The sequence below is a fragment of the Rhea pennata genome, chromosome 2, assembly GCF_028389875.1.
Source record: "Rhea pennata isolate bPtePen1 chromosome 2, bPtePen1.pri, whole genome shotgun sequence".
Lineage (NCBI taxonomy): Eukaryota > Metazoa > Chordata > Aves > Rheiformes > Rheidae > Rhea > Rhea pennata.
Genome location: NC_084664.1, coordinates 115,884,290 through 115,896,565, shown reverse-complemented (window position 1 = coordinate 115,896,565; position 12,276 = coordinate 115,884,290). Strand labels below are relative to the sequence as shown.

General features: G+C 35.0%; 1 protein-coding gene across 4 annotated transcripts in view; it reads left to right on the top strand.

Annotated features, from left to right (window-relative positions):
• SS18 (SS18 subunit of BAF chromatin remodeling complex) overlaps positions 1 to 11,907 on the top strand; it is a 44,420-nt gene extending 32,513 nt beyond the window's left edge. For 2 of the 4 annotated variants that reach the window (XM_062570241.1, XM_062570242.1), the window contains exons 6-11: positions 1,110 to 1,277; positions 2,023 to 2,127; positions 4,303 to 4,395; positions 5,112 to 5,234; positions 7,908 to 8,041; positions 10,203 to 11,907. In XM_062570241.1, the coding sequence (XP_062426225.1) occupies positions 1,110 to 1,277; positions 2,023 to 2,127; positions 4,303 to 4,395; positions 5,112 to 5,234; positions 7,908 to 8,041; positions 10,203 to 10,229 (650 nt within the window). In that variant the 3' untranslated portion in view covers positions 10,230 to 11,907. The remainder of the gene's footprint in view (positions 1 to 1,109; positions 1,278 to 2,022; positions 2,128 to 4,302; positions 4,396 to 5,111; positions 5,235 to 7,907; positions 8,042 to 10,202) is intronic. The other 2 variants (XM_062570243.1, XM_062570244.1) reach the window with 2 other exon arrangements.
• The last annotated feature ends 369 nt before the right edge of the window (positions 11,908 to 12,276 follow it).

Genomic DNA, 12,276 nt, shown 5'->3' with positions numbered 1-12,276 from the left:
TTGTTTTTTCACAAGAGTGATTACAGCTTAGCTTCTTTGCAAAAAACTTAGAGTTTCAACATTATAAAGTGTAAAATAAGCATCATTTAGCTTGAATAAACATCTTAAAAATATTGTTTAAAAAGTTTAGCTCCTTTTCACAACTGTTTGGTTCTCATTTTTGTAGTACTAGAATAACTCTTCTGAAGTGTTGCTACAGAGGAAGTGAGGAAGCTATTCTTTGTTAAAAACTGTATCAACCTCGTCTACAATCGGATATATTCAGATGGCTTCATTATAATTTTCACTGCCTTATGATGTCAATAAAAGTTCTACTACTGTCAGTTTTCAATACTCAACTTTACATTTCTTCAACTTCAGTCTTAACCAGATTTCCCTGATTAATAAAACATTGACAATGCTTATTCTCTCCTAATTTCTTCCTGTGGCTCACAGTAACTTTTTCCATCTTGATATGAAAGAAAACTTTATATTATAGGCTGCTTGAGGCTGTTCTGTGGTGGCAGAGGGCAGAGCCTGTGTTTCTGGGACACTTTCTGTATAACACCTGTTGTGTGATAGCCTGACCCAGTGGTACAAGTAGTTTGTCTTGATAGGCCAAGTAAAATTTTGTATTTTGTGATAACAGCTAAGTTGCCCATTGATGGACTATAACAACAGTATCAAAACCATGCTGCAAGTAATTCACAATGTTAAGTAATGTTTCTGTCACTTGTCATACTGAAAGTTGCAATCTATCAGACAGTTCAATCTGTCAGAGTTTCAAACCATCAGGTTTTCATCTACACGTCCTTTGTAGGGACTCTTTAAATAAAGGAAAAAATGTTTTGATTACTTTTGTGTATGAGTAAACTATTGGAACTGTACTTTAAAGAAAAAACATCTTGAAAGTAGTCCTACTGCTCAGGCTGAGTTTGTTCTGTAACTTGGTCACTGAATTATCTGAATATGCAGATATCCAGAAGCAACCCGTACTTTGGAAACACTAGAAATGTAGGACCTTTTTTAATTTACATTTTTAAGGTTGAGTTTCTATATTAGTGGGTTTTTTTAATTTAATTAAAGGTCGTGTATTTCTGAAGATATATTCCCTGTTTTTCTTTTTACAGGTCCAATGATGCACCAGCAGCCTCCTTCACAGCAATACAATATGCCACAGGCAGGAGGCCAGCATTACCAGGGGCAGCAGCCACCTATAGGAATGATGGGTCAAGTTAACCAAGGAAATCACATGATGGGTCAGAGACAGATTCCTCCATATAGGCCACCACAGCAAGGTAAGAATTTATTTCAGTGTTTTTATATCAGTTTTGAATAACCACCTTTAAAACTATTTTAAATCATTTTCTTGCTTACATCAAATTTGTATCAAATTATTGAGTGTCACAGTTGTAGACTTTGTGGACGTTTTTTTGTTATCTTCTTAAGGGTGGATCTTGCAGCAGATTACTGATATCACCATGAATGAAATTTGAAGACAAATATTTCTTCTGTTTTGAGTTCTTTCTGACAAAAAGTATCTCAGACTGCATCTCAGATATGCTGATGCAGAGTTCTGTTTCAATGTTAAAAATACTGACAAATACAGAAAAGGAGCTGAGTACCTGTTTAGTTCTGAATTTGCTCAATCCAAAAAAGAAAGGAAAGGGAAAATGTTCCACAATCTTGCACCTTTTTTTTTTTTTTTTTTTTTTTTTTTTTTGCAGCCCTTTTAGAAGGGGGAACAATCTTATTTTAAGTGCCATAGTACTTTTACATACGTATTCATAAAACAAGCTCAGAAATGAAGTGTGATATATGTGCTCAGATCTAGTGCAGCCAAAGAATGGGGGGGGGGTGTGCGCGCGCATGTGTGTGTGAGAGTGTATTTTAAGTAAAACAGATTACATATGTTGTCTGAAATGCAACAGTATGGGTGGGGAGTACATTTGAGAAATATTTCTCATACTAAAATCAGCAATTAGCAAGCTTTATAACAGAGAAAACAAGTTATTTACATATTGACTGGTTGTGGTTTTTCAGGCCCACCACAGCAGTACTCAGGCCAGGAAGACTATTATGGGGACCAATACAGTCATGGTGGACAAGGTCCTCCAGAAGGCATGAACCAGCAGTATTACCCTGATGGTAATCTCTCATAAATGTTAACTTTCCCATTTTCTATACCTGCCCAGTATTAATGTAGACATTACTTTGCCCAAAATTACTGAATGGGGCAACAGTAACTGAATATCATACTTTGCATTTACAAAACTTTCCCAATCCAGAATTGTTACTACAGCTTGAGTTATTATGATTAGTTAATTTTACAACTTAAAGTACGCAATTTGTAATACTTCCATTTGTTACCATAACATCGATACCAGTATTTCAAAATGAAGATTTTGTAATTGGTTTGTCTAAAAGTATGAAGGGTTCCATATTATATCTAATATAGTTGAGCTGAATTAGAACAGTCATAACTATAATAAGTAAGAGAGTGGGTGATACCCTTTTATAAAAGATTTTATTGGAGTGGAAAAACTTCCTGAAAAGATATGTTTTTCTGTTTTTTTGGTTTTTTTTTTTGTTTGTTTGTTTGTTTTTTTTTTGTTTTTTAATTAGCTTTTAGTTTTAATGTAAGTCACAATGTTTTATTGCTGCTATGTTATGGGCCTTTAGCTTAGTTTATGTTTTACACAGACATAAAATGGTCCCTGCCCTAAGGAGCTTATAATTGTGAATCCTCTTTAAAAGTCCTCCAGTGCTTTCAAGACAAGACCTTAACTTTGAATTGCACAAATCTATTCTTCTGCCTCTTCGAATTTAGAATCCCAAAGGCTATCAGATTGTGCTTTAAGTTAGAGTTGCAGTTACTTGTTTTCAGGCTGAGCACAGGCTGGGAGAATAAAGACATTGGCTCTTGGCTGCTGTGATAACCCTGTCTGCATCTTAATGACATATGAAGTTCAAGGAAAGTGGTAGATATTAATATTTTTAAAAAATATTTGCAAAGCAAAGCTGTATATTGCCACAGGAACTTCTTGTTGCAAATGAAAGGACACAAGTTTGATGTTTTTAGTTGATGTTAAATTGAATTATTAAGATACCCAGGACTATGTCTGAAGGTATTGCATATAAGCTTACACATGTTATTTTTGGATACTTACATGCAAAGGTATTTTACAAGTTGCATTCAGTCATAATTATTGAACTTTCATTTTGGGACTTTTATGTTAAACATATGACCTCTAAATAATTACAGGTAATTCACTGTAGTAAGGGAAATTGGACATTATCATTGACAGCTCAGTGACAGCACAGATGAATTCGCTAATACTTATTCCTTCTAAAAGTTAATTCTTTGTAACTGCCTCATTATTACTGTTTTACAGAACATAAAAAGAAGATATTATGAAACTTATGTTAATGGTTATGTATTTAAATTAGATTCAATCAGTGAAGTATGATACAGTTGCAGAACTGATTACAAGGATCTTTTAGATCGATTTTCTTATTTTAGCTACTCAGTGTAATTTTATCCCAGATTTTAACAAAATTTAGCATTTACCAACTTAGCAATATGATATGTTTTGGTCATCTGCAAATGTATTGGTCTTAAAACAACTAACAGGTAGGGTGCTTACTCCATATGTTGGTTTCTTAACTGGAGATGTCTGTAGTCTCTGAAAAGGAAGGTTCTTTTGTAATGACTCTACTCATGGAACGCAATACAGGAAAAGTTCTTTAAGACTTCTAGGAATTCTGCTTTTAGGGAAAAGTCAGCCTTGAGAATTTTTTTTCCTCTTACTTCAGAGCAAAATTTAATATTGACTATGGTTCATAACTTAATTGAACTTTTATTTGTTATATTTCACACTTCTTATAGCATATAGCTTTTGAATTGGAGATCAGCAGAACAGGTGTTAGACAACGTATGGTAATTGCTTTTTTGTTCATGCTAATTTAATTCAGGTTATTTACATGTGAAAGGCCTAAATGCTTTCTTCTTTTTTTGGGGGGTGAAAGAGAAAGTACTTCCCCCACCACCACCACCACCACCACCAAGGATTATCAGAAGGTTAAGAGCATCCCTTGCTGTGATGTTGCTAAAACTACTGCATCAAGCCTTTTTTTTTCCTGTCACATGTTAATTCAGTATGAAAGGAAATCATATTAATAAATCTTTGGCTAATACAATTGAATTTTTTTCATGTATTTCCAGTTGAAATTTTTTTCATTTTTCTGAAAGATTAAATATTTTTAGGGTTTTCACTCAGAGGCCATTAACGTTTCTTCCTGTCTCTTGTCGAATTGATGTAGGTCATAATGATTACGGTTATCAGCAACCGTCGTATCCTGAACAAGGCTACGATAGGCCTTATGAGGATTCCTCACAACATTACTACGAAGGAGGTATCTATATACCTTCACACACATACGCACATACATTCCCTTTCCTCCCCCACCTGCAACGGGAACAAAAATTCTTGCACAACACAACTTATACCCATGCAAAGCTCTTGTAGAATACTAGTTGCTGGCTGTCTTGAAAATTGCAGGGAACGTGAAGCATTCAGAATAATTTCTTGCAAACACCTAAAACGTATAACCATAATTTGCCATTTCTAACAACAGTAAAATGACTAAAACACTATAGAGATTTTTTTTTCCCCTCAATGGAAACTTTTATTTAAACATAAATTTATTGGTTCAGTTGTATATCTTATTTTTGTGTGTGTATATATTTTGTATAATTATAGTGCCATTAGGAAACAGCTTGCTGATCTTGTGTAGCTAGTCTGTGCTCTTGTAGCTGTCCTTAATTTTGTCTTTTTTATTTTATTTAGCATAGTCATGATCTTATGACTGTGATGTTCCAGTAAATGTAATGCTCGTTTGGCAGAGATGCTGAAAATGCTGCAGTTCAACTTTGCAAAATTGGCTTTAACTGCAGTTTGTTTGGCCGAATTCCTTCTGTTTGGTTTGAATTTTCTTTGTTTCGTTCAGTTTTTGAAATCAATATTGCATTTTCATTTTGTTCTTGTGTTGTTGGCTGTGCATCTTAGAAGGAAAAATTTAATAAAGTAAGTATCTTTAATTTTTTTTTCTTTCTTCCAATCATATTACAGGAAACTCACAATATGGTCAGCAGCAAGATGCGTATCAAGGACCACCACAACAGCAGGGTTATCCACCGCAACAGCAGCAATATCCAGGCCAGCAAGGCTATCCAGGGCAACAGCAGGGTTATGGTAAGAACCTGAAGAGGCAGACAGTAATCGTAGAAAAGACTGAGAGAGATCCTTATATGTTATTCCAACTCGATTTCACTGGGTTGAAGATTGAGTTTTATGCAAAAGAGCACTATCCCCTCAATCTCACTGGGCCAGAACAAGAAAGTGCAGGAGACAGCATCCATTGGGAAGTAGATCTGCTGGCAAACTTAAGACAGGTTGATAGCATGGCAAACTGAGGGGTTTCTAGACAATACTGGCACAGGTATCTGTAATTTGGAAAGACTCTAAAAGACTCTGTTCTTTTCCATTCTCTGTAGGTGAATATTAAGCTCAGGAAATAAAGATGGTAAAAAGCTTTTTCTCATTCCTTTGCTCTGCTTTTGCAGTTTAGAAATGCATCTCTTTAAAAACTAGTGTAGAATTTCATCTAACCTGTATGAATCATTTTAAAATTCTTACACTGATGAATAAAGAAACTGATATAAGCATTACCAATGCAGCTTTGGAAAGAGTTTGTCTTAGAAAGTATTTGCAGTGGTAATGAAAACTTCCTAAAGTTGTTGTGTCACGTATGACACAATAAAAATTCTTTGTCACACATGAGATGATATAATCCTTGGATTCAAGGATGTTCTCTCTAACAGGAATCTTGTAGTGCTAGTATGTGATTTTTTTTGTGCATTATTACTTAAAAACTTAGGACAGAAGGTCATACTGAAAACATTGCTCTTAAGTTTTCCTTGCTTGCATATTGTACAACTGTACATATTTATCTTAGAAGCAGCAACCTTTAAAAAGGAATTTCTGAAATCTCATTCCATACATCTAACTTTTAGCTTTGTTGCAGATTTAAACGGTAAGAATTCAGGTTTGCGGATATGCAAGGACATGCACACCTTGTTTGTTTGCCATCTAGATAAATGCCAGTTTCACATCAAATCTAGTTATGTTGAGATAGAGTTAAGTTTTGAAAGGATCCACTGAGATTTGACAAACTTTTTAAGGTTACGGATTAATTGATAGTTCTAAAATAATATTAATGTACTTGTATTCTGCTAAGCTTAACAGAAGAACAGAATGAAGGTCTGTCTAGTCTAGTATTCTAAATATTGTAAACAAATAAATCTGACTTACTCTGGTTAAGAATTACTAGAGAATTTGTACACCTGGATAGTGTATTTCTCAATTTCCAATTATTAAATAATTTTTTTTAGCAAAAATAGGTATTAAAGTCCCAAATAAATAGATTTCATTTTTATTTTACAAAATCCGTTACTGAACATTTACAATTCTACTATGAAGAATCACTGTGAAGAATTGCCATGAATAAATGAAACCAAGTTTCATTTGTCAGATGAACGCAGCACTTTTTAGGATGTAGTATTTTTGCTTGGACTTAATATTTAATTGTTTACTAATTTGAAAAAAATAAATCAGTATCTCAGTCGTTGTTATCAGTCGTTGTTATCAATCTTCTAAGTTTTGTCTCCCGGCAGAAAGCTGAAACTGTATAGTTCAAGGGGATTTGAGGTCTGAGAAGAAAGGTAATAGCCTATGAAGCTTTCCTTCTCCAGGTCATCTTTTTGACTCTGTCACAGATCCAAAATTATCCAAAGTTAGCAGCTGATGTCGTCTAAATGTTCAATGCCTGTAGCTAAAACTAGCACTTGCTAGCGGTGAATCACGTTATTGCTAAAACATATTCATTTTTTCTGGAAAAAAAAATAGATTTGCACAGAAGGCACTTCCTAGAGAGCTGCAGGGATTCCCGACCCTACCAATTTAAGGGGTGGTGCTGAAAAATGTAACTTACAAGACATCTGTTGCAAACAAGCCACTTGGAGTATCACTGAAAGATTTAGTACCTCATCTTCATAAGCTGGGAGGGGATGAAGTTTGTTTTGTTTGGAACGTGTCTGCAGTGCCTTATGGTAGTAACATGCAGCTTCCAGTGGTAAACTGGCTGGAAAGAAGAGTCCCTGTAAGTGGTGGCAGAAAATTTGTATAGACAAAAGAACTGCTTCCTTTTACAGCCCCAAAAAAGCTGGAGCCAAAGTTCTTTTCTACCCTTTTCTGGGAAAGTGAAAATGACCAGAGGAGTGAGTAGTGAGTAGAGGGTGCCTTTTTCCATTCCCCAGTAGCATTTACTGATTGTCACAGCTCATATTTTATGTGTGTAACTTGCTTGCTTACTCCATTTATGATTGCCTGCCATGATGTGAGAACTGATTATTAGGCAGTGCAGCACTGCTAGTCTCTTCAAAAGTCCAAATGCTAAATGCAAGTGATCATTTTGAATGCTCCTGGAATGAAAGGGTCTGGACCTGGAGCAGCATATTGCAGGAGGAGAGTGTGTCTCCTTAAATCCTACAAAATGATCATGATTCCTGTTTGTAATTTTTTGCCTTATTCTTCCTGTCCTGTGACCTAGTGTGTGGAACTATATGCATTGGTAATAAAAAGTGATCTATGGTTAGAGCACAGGCCCTGTCAGCTAAGGTGCATTCCAGTGTAAGAGGAGGACCACTGATCCTTGATACATTTTTAGGTAGGAGATGGCCTTATTGCACAGCAGTGCTATTTCTGAGCGCTGCTGAATTTAAAAGGTAATGCTTTTACCACTGCTTCTTTCTAACTCCTTTAATCAATTCTTCCTTCTTCTGTTATTTCCATTTTAATGATTTCCAGGCCCTTCCCAGAGTGGCCCAGGACCTCAGTATCCAAATTATCCACAAGGACAGGGCCAGCAGTATGGGGGATACAGACCCACACAGCCTGGGCCACCACAGCCACCGCAGCAGAGGCCTTATGGATATGATCAGGTATGCATTCATTTAAACAGAATATTGTGATTCTCACATGCTCATTCAATAGTTTTAGTTTGTCGCAGGCGTTTAAGCTAATGAATTTGAGAACATGGTCTCTGTTGTGTATAGGCAACTCTTTTGCTTTTATTTCCATATGAGTTATTCAGAAATAATTATCTGGAGATGTGATAAGTCATTCTTTTCTGAGTTTGTAGAGTTTAATGCAGTTTGGCAAAGTGAGGGCCTACAGACTGTATTTTTGAACCTTAAAAACTGAAGTGATCTGCTTCATAATCTAAAGGTGAAAAGGTAAATGATTGTTGTGAAAGTTGATCCCATGTAGGCTCATTGTTCATTACTACTTTGCATTAAAAATGACTGAATTTTCCACAAACACAAATCCAGTAATCTTCCTCTCCAGCTGCAGAAGTACCTGAAGTGAACAACTAAAGTTCATCTGTTGTAGAACTGTGTGTGTATGTATGTATGTATGTGTATGTAGAACTGCAGGTATGAAGCCTGCTTTTGCACAGGTTTCCTCTAAGCAGTATAAAGGAATGCTGAACATGGGAAAGTGACTTGAAAATCAACTGCTGCTTTCCTATCACTACTGAGATAAATTAAAGAAAAATGCCCACTAGGCTGGAGTTGTTCTTGAGGACTCCTGTAAAACTACCTTCTCATTAAAGCATGAAGCAGAGGCATTACTCATGTAGACGTTACTAAACTATAAAAGTCTAATCTTAGCAGTATAAACAGTTCAGGAACATCATTGGAGTAGACAGTATTACTTGGCATAAATAAAATCGATGTAACTGAATATATACTATGATCGAATTGAGGTTCTGGTGTTCAAAGAGAATTGTGATAGGTCAGCAAAGGGTTGGTTGAATTTTTAATAAGAACTTACCTTAGAAATAAGAATATATACAAGTATCAGCATTTCAAAAGGAGAATAGTTTACTCCCTTTCTGCAGAATTTAGAAAAGACGAGGAGAAAGGGACAGACTCTTTTAGTGTGGTAGCTTAGAGGTGGAATTATTTCTCCTAATTATTTAAAAAATAAATTTTGCAGGCAGTAATGTCTCTCTCATGCGAAAAATAAGCTGTAGGAAAATGCTTTGCTGGTGGCAAATGTAGGGTGAAGGAAACTCAGTTTGCTGAGTTTCAGATTCCTTCATGGTAAAAATGGATAACCCTCTGTGTAGGTATGTTCTAGTCCTCCAGTTTGTGCAATCTAAGTTCCACTGGGAAATTCAATTATATAAGGCCTTCCCACACTTTCATACTAGCCATTCCTGTAGGAATTATACTGCTTAAATACTCATCTGGCAGCTGTTCTGAAACTCTTCTTCCCCATTGATCAGTGTGTTACAATGGAAAAATGTGACATTGCAACATAAAAATGGCATTTAAAGTATTGACTTATTGTGATAGTATTTATGTGGAATGTTGACAGAAAAAAAAAAAAACAAATTTTTGTGAAATAGCACTTTGAAGAATGTTTGCTTGATAGCATGCTAACTTCTTCTATGAGCTCTGAACACTGGTAAAAGATTATGGTAAGTCTGTAGCATTGAGGCTTTCACCTCTGCGTCCTCTTCAGTACGTCGCATTGGACTTCTCCGTCAAAGGAAGTAGAGGATATCAACAAGGGAAATAATTCTGTGGATCAGATCGACAGAAAATTTGATTCCTGTGGAATAAGCTGGTTACATATTCATGTTCACCATAATGTGCCTTGGTTTTTGAGTTACTTTTATCCGTCTGTTCTGTGATGCCTGATACATGAGTATATTAGATATGTCTGCAAGCAGTTTAGTTTTCTAAACTTCTTTGAATTTAGGTGACATAGTCTTTTTAAAATATACTTGGATGTTTAGGTGGGAAGTAATTCCCATCTTTTATTTTTGAGTGTTTTGCAAATTTCACAGCAGTCTGCTGTATTTAAAGACATGATTCTATTAAGTTCCTGGTTTTAAATCCATATCATTAGTCTTATTTATACATGAAAACATAAAGGATTTAGTGAGGTGAAACTTTTTACTACTTAAATCGACTTACCACTTACTGTCATATGTTTATACCATTTAACATGATTGTTCTTCTGATTTCAGCTTTTAATACTGGAAAGCTACCTGCTAGTCTAATTCCTTATTTTAAATTTCCTTTTTAGGGTCAGTATGGAAATTATCAACAGTGAAAAAATACTCACATTCCGGTAGGCAGTATCTATTAGCAGCCATATTGTTTCTTCAACACTGTGGACATCTTCCTGAGATGAGAACTTCCCAATCCATCTAGCTTTTGGAAAAAAATCTCGTGGATAAATGGCTGTTTTATACTACACAGTCTTCATGGGTTAATTACAAAAGACTGTAGATTTTGAGAAACTGATTTCCCATCTCTACTCTAGATGGCAATATTGGACAGAAAATATGTGACATAATTTGCAGTGAGCTGAGAACTGTATATCAAATAGACTGTTACAGATGGAAAGGTGCGAACAGCTTTGTATGTTTATGAAGGTTATGGGAATTTAATATTTTTTCCACGGATTTTTTTTGTAGGGGGAAAGGGGAAATGCACACTTTTTACAACAGCAATATTTTGTATATTATGTTTTTCATGTGGTAAATATGCAAGACAGTACACTACTTGCTGGGCAGAATAAGAAATCTACTGTTAAAATGGATAGGGGCATAAGTGCTTGATTGTGTAAGTCCTCGAAATGGTGTACAGTAAAGATAACAGTGAAAAAAGACGAAGAGCATCATACATCACTGATAGGTTCATATACAAAGAATAAGAATCCCAGTCATCTAAATGGGAACATAATTAAGGGCAGTATAATATAGTCTTGTGCAAAGATTAATTTTTTAAGCTTTCCAGTTTTTGAGTGAAGCATTTTTGTAAAAATTGTTTCTAACATAGTTTGACAATTTCCTGCAACCTCTTTGGGTTAATAAGATAAATATTTGGGTTATATCTCTGTGTTTTGTCACAGCTTCACATCAAGCAAGCTGTAATCCTTCCTAATAATTGCAATAACACAGAAAATTACAAGTGTTAATTATACTTGACTTGAATATGCAAAGAATTTGGAAAAGAATATGGAGAACAGGACTGTATTGTGTAAGTGTATTTTAACCTTTAGTTGAATAATTTGTATGTATCAAAATAGCCTAGAAGACTTTGTAAAACCTATCTAAACTTTCCTAACTGGGAGTTAATATCTTTAGAAAGGGGGCATTTTGTGTGTGTGTCCATTCTTCTTACTGGTTAACATGAGACCAAGAGATGTCTTAGAACATCAAATTAAAACCTGTTGGTGAGGTAAATGCCAAATTTATTTTGAACTGCATTAATGCTTATAGTGTTGCATGTGAGATAGACGCAGCACCTTGATCAGTAGCATAGTAAACAAAAATTGGTTTTGAGACAGTCCTGCAACTGTATGTCAGATAAAATGATGGATATTCTGATATGCAAGAATATATGCATACGAGAATTCCTGGCAACTTTTATAAAAGACATAACTTAAAATTAGCCCAGGAGTAAAATCATATTTTTTCAGTTGGCAATCATGTTTGAATATGGGGGGGAAAAAAAAGGATGTTTATATTATGTGTATGACCTTATATGTGGAAAACAAGATTTTAATTTTTTCATCATTTTTAAAGAGAAAACAATTTTCTTTTACTTAAAGTTGGTTGATAGAAAATACACGTCAAGATTTGAAGAGATACGGTATGAGGAGCATTATTATGAATGAAATACTTGTAGGTTCTGTGCCAATTTTCCACCACTGTGTACTTCATTGCTATTTAAAACTGTACTCCATCAATTCTAATGGAAGAATAAATTATTTGTGATTTTAATTTTCTCATTTGTTTCTTTAAATTAGATCTCTATCACTCTGATGTCTCATCTGGAGACTGCTGTGGGTTTTATTATATGGAAGTTGGGCCAGGATAACCAAACTGTATTTACATTCTAGGACTTTATCAAAATTCTCTTGCTATAGCCAACTTAATTAGAATTAACTGTTCAGTAATCAGCATGTTGTGTAGGTTGTTTGTTATGAAATTCTTCCTGAAAATGCAGGTCCATGAGGTTATAATCAAGATGACTGAATTAGATAAATGAGTTGAGGAGGCAAAAATGTGTTGAACCCAACCTGGTGTAGATACATTATCTTATTTGAAATAAGCTCAACTGACACTAAGAAATAATTTGTCTTGCCAGCC